Source organism: Anoplolepis gracilipes, chromosome 6, assembly GCF_047496725.1.
Source record: "Anoplolepis gracilipes chromosome 6, ASM4749672v1, whole genome shotgun sequence".
NCBI lineage: Eukaryota > Metazoa > Arthropoda > Insecta > Hymenoptera > Formicidae > Anoplolepis > Anoplolepis gracilipes.
In genome coordinates this window covers 1,766,015-1,782,264 of record NC_132975.1, presented here as the reverse complement: position 1 = coordinate 1,782,264, position 16,250 = coordinate 1,766,015, and the positions used below count along the sequence as shown (strand labels likewise).

The 16,250-nt window shown below is 30.6% G+C and overlaps 1 protein-coding gene and 1 pseudogene across 1 annotated transcript; one reads left to right on the top strand and one right to left on the bottom strand.

The window, feature by feature from the left end:
• Positions 1-2,039: 2,039 nt before the first annotated feature.
• Positions 2,040-4,424, bottom strand: LOC140666918 (uncharacterized; annotated as a pseudogene).
• A 5,892-nt stretch (positions 4,425-10,316) lies between these two features.
• LOC140666915 (zinc finger protein 862-like) lies at positions 10,317-16,049 on the top strand. The gene is made up of 3 exons (XM_072894464.1): positions 10,317-10,563; positions 11,470-12,020; positions 15,993-16,049. The coding sequence occupies exons 1-3, from the start codon at positions 10,317-10,319 to the stop codon at positions 16,047-16,049; spliced, it is 855 nt and encodes a 284-aa protein (XP_072750565.1).
• Positions 16,050-16,250: the final 201 nt, after the last annotated feature.

The window sequence follows — 16,250 nt, the reverse complement described above, 5'->3', positions numbered from 1 at the left end:
TACAAACTTTGTATGTGTGCGTGCGTGCGTGCGCGCGCGCGTATATCACATATTTATATCACATATTTTATGAATAATGTTAATATTATAAGATATTTTTTTATTATATTATATTTTTTTAATTATATTTATTATAGTTAATTATATATATTAAACATATAACATGAAAAATTCTTCCTTAACAAAAGTTATTATATTAGTAAATCTTATACTGCAAACATGATATTCAAAAATAAAAAATATTGAATAAAATTAAAAAATTTTTTATAAATATAAAAAATAAAGAAAATATATTTTAATAAAATTTGAAAAAAAGTGAAATAAATTTCTAACGTTTTTATAGTTGAGTTAACGCTGTGTATCTTCTAATTCTTCTTCCTACTCTTCTTCTTTTTGAGTTTCAAGAACTCTCGTTTGTACATTTCGTCTAAGAAAATTTAATTTGTTATTAATTACGGCTCCTAGCAATGATTCCTTAAAAGTTGAAGGATGCTGTTTTTCAACTGCATCTACTAAATAAAAAGAAAATAAACAATGATTAATTAAAATAATATAAATAATTCTAGTGTCTAATTTGTAAGAAAAATTTTGTTTTTTTATGTCTTATGCACAGCTTATATATAAAAGAAGTAATCATTATTTATAAATTATATTAAAATATTATATAAATTTCTATAAATTAAATAAAGGCTAAATACAATATGAAAATGTGAGCAATAATGAGAGAGAGGGAGAGGGATAGGGAGAGGGAGAGGGAGAGGGAGAGGGAGAGAGAGGGAGAGGGAGAGAGGGAGAGGGCGAGGGAGAGGGCGAGGGAGAGGGAGAGGGAGAGGAAAAGGGCGAGGGAGAGGGCGAGGGCGAGGGAGAGGGCGAGGGCGAGGGCGAGGGCGAGGGCGACGGCGAGGGAGAGGGCGAGGGCGAGGGAGGGAGGGAGAGAGAGAGAGAGAGAGAGAGAGAGAGAGAGAGAGAGAGAGAGAGAGAGCCAGAAATATTATATTTTTTTTCTTTTTTTACTTACAACATCGCTGTAACTATTTTCATCCGTATTTTCGAAGTTGTCCATCTCTGTTGGGGATGATATCGGGAGGACTGCAGGCTTACGTTGCACATCTCGATGATCCTTTACGCATTTTAACACTTTTTCAAGTACAGTATTCATTCTCCTGTAAATAAAATACAAAAGTATGGTGAAGGTATGTTATATATTTTAATTATAGTTCGAAATACATATGATATATGCTTACTTCATTTCTGCCTCAATGCCTTTCACGCTTTTTTGCAACAAATTTATAGATCTGGAAACATTAATTGATGTTTAATACTATTTCTATAGTACATATACATTAATAAATGTATTTCCATTTTTTTCAATTAATAATACATATTAATATTATATAATATTAATTAACTAATTAATATTAATGTTATTAATTAATTGAATATTATAAATATACACTATAGTAAAAATATAATATATAATATATAAATACAATATTAATTTACCGACTAATTTTCTCGTTACTCCGTGATATTTCATTATTATAATCTAATTGATTATATTGCACTGACTCACAGCTTGATTGCTCCATCTGATTTCTCTGAAATTGAGTTTCATATGTAATATTGCTATTAACAAATCCATCTGTACGTGTATGTGTTGGAATAGGTGTAGATAAATTATTAGAATTATAATTATTATGAGAGAGAGTATGTGAAGTGGTAGGTGTCAGTGTTGTGTATGTAGATTGATACGTGTGTGGTGTATACGTGGTTTGTGGTGTATATATGATGTGTGGTGTGTATGTGATGTGTGATGTGTATGTGGTGCATGGTGTACATGTGAGGTGTGTGTGTATGAGGTGCATGGTGGGCGTGTGTGTGATGGTGATGGTGTGTTTCTAGACATTTGTGAATATTGTGAATAATAATCTTGTGACTGCGAAAAATTAGCGTCTTTTTCCGTATTTATAGATTCTTCAAGAATCCCTCGTAAATCGTTGATATCCTCGTCGATCTCCGCATTCGTCGGTATTGGTGGATTAGTTTTCATCAATTTTTTCGCTGGATTTTATGGATAATTGCTGGGAGCTTCGTCTTCTGAAGTTGTCGCTTGGTAACGAGATGGCTTCGTGATGACGCGCTTTGGCCGTTCCATCTGAAACGAAAAGGTATGTTTATTAACATAATACTGTATGTAGTAATTACATACATATTTAATATTACAGTTACGATCAATGATCTTTCTCTGAGATAAACATTTATAAAATCTCAAATCTTTAATAATACATAAGCTTTTATCAATTTTTTCCTCTCAGCCTTTGAAAATATTTGTGTTATCTGTAACAATAATACATTTTAAGAGAGTGCATTTTACTTCAGTATAATAAATATGTATGCTGTAATATTATTTCGTAACTCAATGTAATTTTGCGTACAATAGAGAAAATATTAGAAATAGGAAAAAATATTCCAAGATATTATATTATATTCTTCCTTTGTGTAATATTTAATTATTTTCTTATTTTTAAATATTTTTTTTATTATGCGCAAAGCTATATTGAGTTATGAAATAATATTACAGCATATAGATGTAGTATTCTAAAGTAAAATGCACTCTCTCTTAAAATGTATTATTAGAGATATCACAAATATTTTCAAAAACTGAGGGAAAAAAATTGATAAAAGCTAATGTATAAATTTATGGAGAAAAGACAGATATTCCTAATATTTCTTGGTGGCCTTAGATTTCCTAAAAATAATTTATTTTTATATGCGATAATTCTTTATTTTATTTTAATTTTTGTTTTATTTTATTACTTTTATTTGTCTTTTCTTCGTGATTTTATACATTAGCAGCAACTTTATCAAGATGATGTGATCTCTTTTTTCTGACCATCAAATTTTTTAAAATAGTTATTAAATAATTATTGTATAGTAATTAAATAGTTATTAAACTAAAATGTAATAGTAATTAAAAATAAAGATATAAAACTTTATAAAATGCAAGATAATAGATGTTTATAATAAATAAATTTTAATAAATTATGAAAATTATTAAAACTACATTCAATTTATTGAGCGCTATTGAGAATATTTGAAAATTCTTACTGCTGCTCATTATGTATGAGAGCAACAACACATATGTAGAAGTTTCTAAATCATCTTCTTGATCACTATCTTCCATTGAATTCCAAAGAGGCATCCTATAACACTTTGCAAGAACTTCATCCAGATGAACATAAAATATTTTGTTATTCAGTGTGGAACATTTATATATTTGAAGAACTGAAGATAACATGCCGATATCATAAAAATTCTCAATCTGAGAAAATCTTTTGACTGCTAAACGATAGGAATTATTATCCATGATAATATTAAAAATGATATAAATAGACCCATGTAAAATGCAACAATTGTCACGAGTTTCTATACTTAACGTTATTTTATTAAATCGAATCTTACGATATTGATGACAATTATCACTATTACGCAATGAAATGACATGAATAGATGAATTTATATTATGATCATTGTCTGTTCCGTGAATATCTATCTCAACCATTCTATTGAAGATTTGCTGAAGAGGTAAACCTGGCTTCCGACAATATTTTCTAAAGATAGACATGTTGCTTTCATAAGGAAAGGCAGAAAATGAATCTAAACTACCAAAACTTCTTACATCGTCAGTAAGATGGAGAAGACCATTTACATTATAAGAATTAAATGTGGAACTATATAAATTTGGACTTCAAAGAACAAATTTTTGCAATGCAAGTTCTGCAAATCTTAGATATTGTCCTGAGAATGAGTTGGATACCAAAATTCTTATTGCTACATGCAAGAATAAAAAATGTTTATATAATCGTTCATCTAGTACACCGTACAATATAACTGGTCTTCTATAAAGCAAAAACTGTCGAAATTCTGTTGCTTTAAATTTAGAAATCATATCGAGAGATCTAGGACGTCTTGCAAACTCTGATGGACAATATTTTTTAAGAATATTTAGCCTCGAACATAAAACAGATAGATCTTCCAGATAATTTTGAAAAACGTGAATATTTGCCATATACCCATCAACATAAAAGTTTTTTTGTAACACCTAAACATACAAGATGCATATTCTCAAAAGGATCTTGTGAAACCATACCTATTGGCAACATTGATAATGGACTATTACCTTTATGATGATCTTCATCCAAACATCTACTATATTCTTCGACAGTTCTAAGAGAATGGTTTATACCATTAAAAACATAATGACCTTCGTTACGTATACCTGAAACTTTACACTTGGAACAGGGATAACAAGATACATGACCATGATGACTTAAAATAAAGGCTCGAGCTGGTGCATCAGCTATGAAACATCTCAAACGTATAGGCATTTTATTGCCATAAAAATTAATATCTCCTTTAGCCATAATTTTTTGGATATCTGCGATAAATTTTTGAAAAAAATTATTTGAATTAAAAGGTTTGTGTGCACCTTTATAAACTCCTACTATTATTGGTCTTGTATGTTGTATATTTACAATTTTACATTGAATAGGCCAGATTTGAATGGTACTTGATCTATCTAAAGCGCATCCATCTATATTAAAATCTATTTCCAATTGATTAACATTAATGGAAGCATTACGCAAATTTTGAATTATCCCTACTTCGAAATCAAAATGAACATATTCTCCTGGTTCTACATTAAACGTAAGAACACGTGTACGCGGTGTATTTAGAAGTGTTCTAACATCTTTCGGTATATCGTTAAAGCAAGAATGTGTACGAAGAAGATTCAATATACTATTGCCTTGTACATGTGTGAAATTATTATCTACAAAACAAGAAGCTAAACGTTCGCGAAAGGATGGTTCGATTCGATTTGTTTCACAGAATAAAGTATCAGAAGAAAAAGATGACGACGAAAACGATGAAGAAGAAGAAGAAGAAGAAGAAGAAGAAGACAAATTATCGTCATCATGTTTTTAATCGCCAATTTCATTTACATTATCTATAGAGGAGAAACGTGAAGGACCAGGAATATGAATATCACGATTAATGATTGGCTTTTTAACAACAGAACTGTAATACGAAGTACGTAAATTCTTTCTAATCTCTTTCAAAACTTTACTTCGTTGTTTTTTAGACAAACTAAATAATGATTTTCGAGAGATAGAAAGTTTTAAATTATTTAATTCCATGTTTTTACTTTCCATGTTAATGTTGTTTAAATGATGAAATCACGTTCTCTTATTTCTGCCTAGAATTATTCGTTAATCCACTACTGCTCGCACAACTACACACTGCAATGGTTAAACTCAGAATAACGATATAGCGAAGGAAACTGCCGGCTGCCGGCTGCTGGCTGCCGAGGAAGGTATAACCAATCATAGGCTTTGACGCGATTCAGCCTATCCAACAGCTTTAACTTTAGCGCCAAAACTTTTTCGGTTGCTCAGACGGATTGTGATTGGTTATACTTCTATTGCCAGTTGCACGAAATACACTCATACACTCTTCATATTCTTTATTAATCTGAGTTGAACCATCGCCGAAGTAACTGTGTAATAGTTAATTTGCAGTAGGCAGACCGCAAGAATTCTTTCAAGCGAAACTATAATAAAATTTATTTACAACAGCATATTAGAAAGGCAAGTAAATATGAAAATTTATAAATTTTCTATTTCACGAAACTCGCTATATATAATTTGTCTAAAAATAATAATTAATGAAATTATAGGTTATAAAACATAAATTATAGCTTTATATTTATATTTTATCATTAAAAATCAATAGTTGTACATGTATAAATGTAGAGTCATAGAGGAGAGATAAAATATAATAGAACTAAAAGTTATTATACAATAATGAATAATTAAAATTTTTACAAAATATCCTAATACACCATGCGCACAAACAAAGAAAAAATATCTTAGAATCAATAGAAATTAAAAATATATTAAGAAAGAGAGACTACAAATATTTTTTTTATTCCTTTTAATATACAATATTTTATTCTAAAATTTAATATATATTTTTTTATCTCCAATACTTTTTCTATTGTGAGCAGGGTTTCCTATTTCTAATATTTTCTTTATTATGTGCAAGATTTCATTCATATTTTCTAATATTTTCTCTATTGTACGCAAAATTACATTGAGTTACGAAATAATATTACAGCATACATATGTATTATACTGAAGTAAAATGCACTCTCTTAAAATGTATTATTGTTACAGATAACACAAATATTTTCAAAGGCTGAGAGGAAAAAATTGATAAAAGCTTATGTATATTATTAAAGATTTGAGATTTTATAAATGTTTATCTCAGAGAAAGATCATTGATCGTAACTGTAATATTAAATATGTATGTAATTACTACATACAGTATTATGTTAATAAACATACCTTTTCGTTTCAGATGGAACGGCCAAAGCGCGTCATCACGAAGCCATCTCGTTACCAAGCGACAACTTCAGAGGACGAAGCTCCCAGCAATTATCCATAAAATCCAGCGAAAAAATTGATGAAAACTAATCCACCAATACCGACGAATGCGGAGATCGACGAGGATATCAACGATTTACGAGGGATTCTTGAAGAATCTATAAATACGGAAAAAGACGCTAATTTTTCGCAGTCACAAGATTATTATTCACAATATTCACAAATGTCTAGAAACACACCATCACCATCACACACACGCCCACCATGCACCTCATACACACACACCTCACATGTACACCATGCACCACATACACATCACACATCACATACACACCACACATCATATATACACCACAAACCACGTATACACCACACACGTATCAATCTGCATACACAACACTGACACCTACCACTTCACATACTCTCTCTCATAATAATTATAATTCTAATAATTTATCTACACCTATTCCAACACATACACGTACAGATGGATTTGTTAATAGCAATATTACATATGAAACTCAATTTCAGAGAAATCAGATGGAGCAATCAAGCTGTGAGTCAGTGCAATATAATCAATTAGATTATAATAATGAAATATCACGGAGTAACGAGAAAATTAGTCGGTAAATTAATATTGTATTTATATATTATATATTATATTTTTACTATAGTGTATATTTATAATATTCAATTAATTAATAACATTAATATTAATTAGTTAATTAATATTATATAATATTAATATGTATTATTAATTGAAAAAAATGGAAATACATTTATTAATGTATATGTACTATAGAAATAGTATTAAACATCAATTAATGTTTCCAGATCTATAAATTTGTTGCAAAAAAGCGTGAAAGGCATTGAGGCAGAAATGAAGTAAGCATATATCATATGTATTTCGAACTATAATTAAAATATGTGACATACCTTCACCATACTTTTGTATTTTATTTACAGGAGAATGAATACTGTACTTGAAAAAGTGTTAAAATGCGTAAAGGATCATCGAGATGTGCAACGTAAGCCTGCAGTCCTCCCGATATCATCCCCAACAGAGATGGACAACTTCGAAAATACGGATGAAAATAGTTACAGCGATGTTGTAAGTAAAAAAAGAAAAAAAATATAATATTTCTGGCTCTCTCTCTCTCTCTCTCTCTCTCTCTCTCTCTCTCTCTCTCTCTCTCTCTCTCTCTCTCTCTCTCTCTCCCTCCCTCCCTCGCCCTCGCCCTCTCCCTCGCCGTCGCCCTCGCCCTCGCCCTCGCCCTCGCCCTCTCCCTCGCCCTCGCCCTCTCCCTCGCCCTCGCCCTCTCCCTCGCCCTTTTCCTCTCCCTCTCCCTCTCCCTCGCCCTCTCCCTCGCCCTCTCCCTCTCTCCCTCTCCCTCTCTCTCCCTCTCCCTCTCCCTCTCCCTCTCCCTATCCCTCTCCCTCTCTCTCATTATTGCTCACATTTTCATATTGTATTTAGCCTTTATTTAATTTATAGAAATTTATATAATATTTTAATATAATTTATAAATAATGATTACTTCTTTTATATATAAGCTGTGCATAAGACATAAAAAAACAAAATTTTTCTTACAAATTAGACACTAGAATTATTTATATTATTTTAATTAATCATTGTTTATTTTCTTTTTATTTAGTAGATGCAGTTGAAAAACAGCATCCTTCAACTTTTAAGGAATCATTGCTAGGAGCCGTAATTAATAACAAATTAAATTTTCTTAGACGAAATGTACAAACGAGAGTTCTTGAAACTCAAAAAGAAGAAGAGTAGGAAGAAGAATTAGAAGATACACAGCGTTAACTCAACTATAAAAACGTTAGAAATTTATTTCACTTTTTTTCAAATTTTATTAAAATATATTTTCTTTATTTTTTATATTTATAAAAAATTTTTTAATTTTATTCAATATTTTTTATTTTTGAATATCATGTTTGCAGTATAAGATTTACTAATATAATAACTTTTGTTAAGGAAGAATTTTTCATGTTATATGTTTAATATATATAATTAACTATAATAAATATAATTAAAAAAATATAATATAATAAAAAAATATCTTATAATATTAACATTATTCATAAAATATGTGATATAAATATGTGATATACGCGCGCGCGCACGCACGCACGCACACATACAAAGTTTGTATTAAATATAAATTGTATTTATTAAATATAAATATATTCTTGCGTAACACACTTCAAATATGTGTCTCTTCTTTATATATTTCCTCAACGGCAAAAAATGATTTTAATTGCATATATGCATTTAATTTAATGCAATATATGCAATAAATTTATATTTTATATTTTAGAGATTTATATTTTTATATATATTTTATTTGTAAAAAATTGGTAAATTGGTTTAATCCGAACTCCCCTCAGGGTTTGCTGTGTATGTCAACCTTTTTACAACACACCTTCCTATTCTCTTTTCCTCTGCTACCATCTCCTGACGGAGGATGGCTTATCCCTCTAACTTCAACCGCAGAGTGCGTTTTATCTGTGATCAAACCTACTGTTTCACCGAAAAAATTGTATTCTCTATTTCAGAAGAATTCCTTCTAAAGCTCTCCTCCAATAAAAATTCAGAATATTCCCTTGTAATGATCTTTTGTTAAGAATAGTGTATGAAATAAAGAAAATATTCTTAAATTGTATCATACAAACCTATTTGCGCTTACACCACTAGAGGGCATAACGGTATATTTTTCCCGTAGATAGAAAAACCTCTCGCAAGATATAAGAACCTCAACCCAAGAGAGCTCAGTATCGAGGCTCTTAGTCCTCAAGATGCAAACTGCAACGTTTACGAAACGTTATTGCATGCATTACACTGTTCAATCACGCGGCATCCATCCGGAAGTCCCCAGTTTAAACAATTCTAATGGCCATGAAAGCCTCAAACTAGAAGTCTATATATTCTTACATATTAAGAATATCTAATACTTTTCTACTTTTTAAAGGATTTCTGTCTTTCTTTTCCGTCATTCCTTTTCTACTTCCTTCCCAGCTACCCTCCTCGCTACCTCATTAATTTCCCTCTTCTTTCTCTGCTCCCTCGCTCTTCTCCACTTTCCATTCCACTCCTTCGTCTCCCAATTCTTCCACGTCATCTCCGTCCTCTCGTTCCAGATTTCCATCCTTATATTTCTCTTCCCTGCCTGCCTCTCTTCTCCACTCCACTTTCTTTCACATCACTGCCCTTCTGCTTGTTCCCTCGCCTTTACTTATCACTTATCACTCTTCCCATCCCTCTAAAAACCCAAAAATACTCCGGACTCAAGAACTCGCCCAACCTCTCCATCCGCCATCTTTATCGCCTCTCCCTATATTATGTATATTTTTATATATTTTATATTCATATTTTTATATATATTGTATAAAAAAAAAAAAAAAAAGATTTTAAATTTTGCAATAAAAGGTTGTAAAATATCTGTAAAATATCTGTTTCTTTAAAAAAATTTAAAAAAAGGGTATAAATGTCATTTAGACGTGACGTCACGATTTAAAAGCTAGCAAGTCACAGAGTCTGCTGTTTTTCTGCTACAAATCTGTCGACAGGTTATATAACGCAGACTCTGCAGTATATCTGTTAACAATCTGACGTTAAGTCGTGTTAGCAGATCCTGCTCGATTTCTGCCGCCAATCTGATGTTCAATTCTGTAAACAGGTTCTGCTAGCAGATTATAAGCCGAATGAAAACGCAGTTGATGTCATTTTGCTGACATGATTTGATCAAATCGGCCAGTCTGCCGAAATACTGCTTACATTTTGCTTATTGGGCTCATTTATCTACTATTTGAAAAGAAACAAAACACAGAGACTTCACTCAGTCTGCGGGATCTAACATGTGTCGTATAAATATTGCACATTCTCTGGCTGTCAAACATCAATTAGGCATGTGCCATCGCTTCATGTCTAAAGAAGATATAATTCTAGATACACAAATCGGTTCAGGTCGCATTCCCAATTTGAATGAAATGTTATCTTTCTTTGAAAATCTTCCAACTGATCTTAAAGGAACAGAGTGTGTAAGTTCAAACTGGGTGGAATATAAGGGAACTACTTATAAGATAGGAATGGTTGTAGCGACAGGTGCTCATGATTTGTGCCCCAGTTTTGCAAAAATAAAACTAATCCTTAATTCTATTTATGATGAATGCCCTATTCTTGTTTGTAATTTTCTTCTTAACATCGGTTTGTACGAACATGTTTTAGGACATGAAGTTGAAGAGACTGATGACTGGTTGTATATTAAGTTAAGCGATTTACTTGATTATAATTCTCTATATGTGCATACAATGGCTACTGGCAAAAAAATTGTTGTGCTTCATTATAGTAATTAGAAAAATTCTTCACATTTTAGATTAATTATTTTAATTTTTCAATCAATAAGTAATTATTAATAAATAAAATATTACATAGTTATATTACTTTTAAAAAATATCAAATTATATGTATATATACATTATGATAATTGTATAAAAATAAATTGAATAATTCATATATCATTGCCTTATTCTTCACTAAAAATTTTAATAATCTGAGAAAAAAGCAGGGCAGCGGTAATTTGTGTAAATATGGGTTAAACTATTGATTACGTAACTTTTCTTCTAAAGTAGACAGTTGAAAAATGAAAAATTTTGTCATTACTTTTTAATGAAAAAATTTTTTATTTTTCATGTTTCCAGCCTAGGAAAAAGTTATATAGTCAATACCCTAAACTTACATTTGCACAAATAACTATTGATTTGCTAGAATTCTGCATGAAATTATTAGTAATGCTAGCAAGTCAAATGTTCTGCCAACAAATCAAATGGCTTAGTAGTTTGTTCGTTACACAAATGATTTGCTGGAGAAACAGAAGACAGTTAGTTGTATTTACGACGCTAATTGTTATCACACCAAATAAAAAAATAACAAATTAAATTCGTTCCTAGTGCTGATAAATTTGTTGTGAGAGCTTCTCACTTGTTAATTTAACAAAAGTATTTCTCTCAGTGTGTAAATTTTCAATTTTAATTGATGAGAGTACCGACCTATCAGATAGTAAATTAATGTATATCCTTGTTCGTTATGTTTCACCTTTAAATAAAAGAGTCAAAACACAATTATTACAATTAGTTGCTTTAAATGCTACAGATTGTACCGCGGAGAAATTTTTCGAAACTTTTAAAAATATTTTAGAAGAAAAAGAAATCCCAATAACAAATATTGTCGAAATGGCAAGCGATAATGCATCAGTTATGATTGGATGCAATAATTCTTTTATGCAACGCTTAAAATTAAAAATACCGGGATTAATAACATTAAATTGTATATGCCATTCAACTGCATTAATCGCGAATAAGGCCTGCGAAACATTACCTTCGTCGTGTGAAAATTTAATTAGAGAAGTTTGTACTTACATTTCCGGCAGTGCAAAAAGATGTGCAATTTTAGTTGAATTTCAAGATTTTTTTAATGTGCAACGAAAAAAACTATTGAAATTATCAAACACTAGATGGCTCGTGTTACAAAAATGCGTTGTTAGACTTTTAGATAATTGGGAAGTATTAAAAAAATATTTTGTTTTAGCAGTAGTTGAAGATAAAACAAAATCTGCGGAAATAATTTTAACACAACTAAATAATAATGCAATTAAAATTTATTTGTTATTTTTAAAATACGTATTACATTAGTTTAACAATTTTAATGCTTTGTTTCAATCGCGTAAGATTTTAATTCATAAATTATTTACAAGTAGCCATCAATTAATTCGTGATTTAGTTAGAAATTTTATGATTTTAGATTCCTATAAACATATTTCTTCTTTAAATATTGATAATGAAGAGAACATTTTATCTTTAGAAAATATATATGTTAACCCTGAATGTGAGAACTTTTTGAACACCTTGTCTCCAGAATGCAGTCAAAAAATCAAATTAAAATGTCTAGATTTTTATAAAACAGCAACGCGACAAATATTAAAACGTTTACCGTAAAAAGATATGTTTTTTGAGCAATTAGCTTTTTTAGAACCTAAAATCTCGTTATATAATGAAGGTCAAGTTAAAATTAAAGATTTGACTTATATTGCTCAACAATTAAAACTTAATATTGATATTAGTAAATTAGCTTACGAATGGAGAATTCTGCCATCTTCTTTTGATGAAGAACAAAAAAAAGAATTAGCTTCTTTAGAAATTGATGAAATGTGGAAACAAATTGTAGAATTTAAAAATTTTAATGAAGAAAGAGTATTTGTCAATTTAGATTCTTTAATTCAAGTAGTCCTTTCTCTACCACATTTGAATGCAGAAGCAGAACGTATTTTTTCAATAGTAGCAGATGTAAAAAATAAAAAAAGAATCCGATTATCTAATGATTTGGTTTCGGCAATTTGTGTTACTCGATCAAGTTTTGAAGCTGAAGATATTAATTGTATCACTTTCAAAGTAGATTCTAGACATTTAGAACTGAACAAAAATATATGGAGAAGTAAATCATGTAATGATTTGCAACAATCTAATGGATCTTAATATTTTTTATTTTACATTTGTTGCTTTTTATTTTACATTTTACTTTGCATAGGGTCACATTTAGCCTTGCATGAAGTAGAATCACATATCTAGTCAACACTGTTATGTAATTTTATTAATATTATTATTTTGTTTCAGAGTTTAATTAATTTAAGTTTCATAGTTTAATAAATTTAATTTAAGTTACTTTGTTTCAGAGTTTAGTTAATTTAAGTTTTATTATAAATTAAAATAAAATAAGATAATTTTATGTGCAATTAATTTTAGTTTACTATTATATAGAGTACAATTAATTTCAGTTTTGTTCAAATTAATTTATTTTATTTAATTATTATCTTTATATACGCATCATAAAAATGATTAATATAATTATTTTCAAAGGTGTTTTTAAATTTATTATTTTAAATAATGTATTTTTATGTATACTAAAAAATTTATGTTTGTTTTATGAATAAAAATGTTTTTTTCTGTATTTATGTAATATGAATACTGGTAAGATTTTTGGCAGTTTTCCTTACCCTTGCAACAATGTTGGTATTCTATGAGATTCTGCCAAAAATAAAATAATTTTTATTTTCGTTTCCATTAAAATGTGTCTTTTAACAAATTAATTTTTTACCCCCTTTCCCGTCTTTTTCTTTCTTTAGCGTATATTTTATTATACATATATATGTCGGACGCTGCGATCAGCTGATTGCTACACGCGATGTGTCTCTCAGCTGAGCCGGAAAATCAATATATCGGTCGGTCTGAAGTCGTCGACGATAATGTCGATGACAATCGAAGGAGCGTCGGCGTCGCGGAGACAGTTATTTCTCTCTCTCTCTCTTTCTCTCACTCACTCTGTCCCTTTCTTTTACGCACACACTCAGACATATACATATCGCGTATAGCAATCAGTTGATCGCAGCGTCCGACGACCGGCGATCCGGAACAACTTTTGATCATTAAAGTAACGTTATTTTAAGAAACACTTATTCCTAACGTAATTATAAGACATTTTCTTTTTTACCAAAATTTTATTTAAAGCATAATTTTATGTTATAAGATAAAATAGTTAGCGACTCATGCGGCGGTAATCACTCGTCGGACGGTCAGCTGCGCCCGCGCTCGCGGTGCGCCGCGCCGCTTCTGCCTACTCGACGTGTGATTTGCTAACTATTATTGCTTATAACTTAAAAACTACGCTTCAAATCAAATTTTGATAAAGGAAAAATTGTCTTACAATTGTGTCAGGAATACATCATTTTACGGACGGAAGGTTGTTCTGGGACACCCTGTATATATATATATATACAGGGTGGACCATTTTAATCCATCCAGTCGAATATCTCGAAAACCAAGCCCGGGAGAGAAAAATGTTTAATACAAAAGTTGTATGGTTTCGAGGGGGCCATAAGATGATACCATTGATTTGACCTTGAAAAGTCATTTGAAGGTCACGTGAAGGTCACTTCAAGTTTTTTAAATGGAACACCCTATATATTTTTACATATTCTTGTAGCTCATTTCGAGAGCTTTCCAAAACACTTATGACAAAGTATTTTTCATTAAGTATTTTTTGAGTTATAAGGCTTCAAAGTTGCAGTATTTTGACATAAAATACAAGATATGTCGTAAAATATTCATTTTTTGATTATCTTACTCTAATACTTTTATGCACAGAATAATGAGACGAATCAATTGGTATAAAGAAAACACATAATTATGTTAAAGTAAAAATGTGTAACTGCAAATTGCAAATTCAGATTTTTACTTTAACATAATTATGTGTTTTAATTATGCCAATTGATTCGTCTCGTTATTCTGTGCATAAAAGTATTAGAGTAAAATATATATATATGTATATATATATATATATATATATATATATACAGGGTGTCTCATAACTAACGAGCCAACGGATAGAGTACAGTGTATTGAACAAAAAAGTATTAGACCATTTTGCGATTTTCGCAATAATTATTAAAATATTAATTAAAAACGCTTAGCGAACAATATTATACATATGTACAAGATGTCCGGTAATAATCGTCCAACCTCTCTAAGGCTGATAGAGCAGGTCAAACTGAACATAAAAGTCCTGTATCATTTTGCGATTAGCGCAATATTTATTGAATTATTAATTAAAAACGCTCAGGGTATGCTGAGCGCTATATGCGGCGCGCGCTCATACGCTCATATTAGACCATTTTGCGATTTTCGCAATAATTATTAAAATATTAATTAAAAATGCTTAGCGAACAATATTATACATATGTACAAGATGTCCGGTAATAATCGTCCAACCTCTCTAAGGCTGATAGAGCAGGTCAAACTGAACATAAAAATCCTGTATCATTTTGCGATTAGCGCAATATTTATTGAATTATTAATTAAAAACGCTCAGGGTATGCTGAGCGCTATATGCGGCGCGCGCTCATACGCTGAGCGGTTTTAATTAATATTTTAATAATTATTGCGAAAATCGGAAAATGATACAGGACTTTTATGTTCAGTTTGACCTGCTCTATCAGCCCTAGAGAGGTTGGACGATTATTACCGAACATCTTGTACATATGTATAATATTGTTCGCTAAGCGTTTTTAATTAATATTTTAATAATTATTGCGAAAATCGCAAAATGGTCTAATACTTTTTTGTTCAGTCCACTGTACTCTATCCGTTCACGAGCGTTGGCTCGTTAGTATATATACGGTATGTATATACATGGTGCTATAAAAGTTCCGGAACAGCAGAATAACTTGAAAAATATGAGTCCTAAGAAAAATGCTAAGTACTGGGTTTTTATGATTTTTTCCTGGCTATCTGACGGTGACCTTGGATTTGACCTTGACAATGACCTTGAATGTCATTTCAAGGTCAGGTCTATTTTTTTAAATGGGACCCCATACTTTTGACCCCAGAAATAAAAAAAGCGGAAAATTTTACATTCGAATATGATCTTGAATACTGCCAAATTTGACTTCTGAAGGTCACATAAAGGTCAAACGCTTGTTTTAGGCTGAAAACGCGAATATCTTCGAAAATGCACCTGCTAGGGAGCAATGTTACGCATAAGAATTGTAGAGGTCAACGAGGGACATTCAGCCGTGACCTTGCCCTTATTCTCAAGATCATGAGTTAAGATTATTATTAAGGTCAAACCGGATTTTTTTAGGACTGAAAATCCATACTTTTGACCTAAAAGTGTCAAGAGTGAGAAATTTAACTTTCGGATATGATGTTTTTAGCCTTGATCTTGTTCTCAAGGTTATGCGT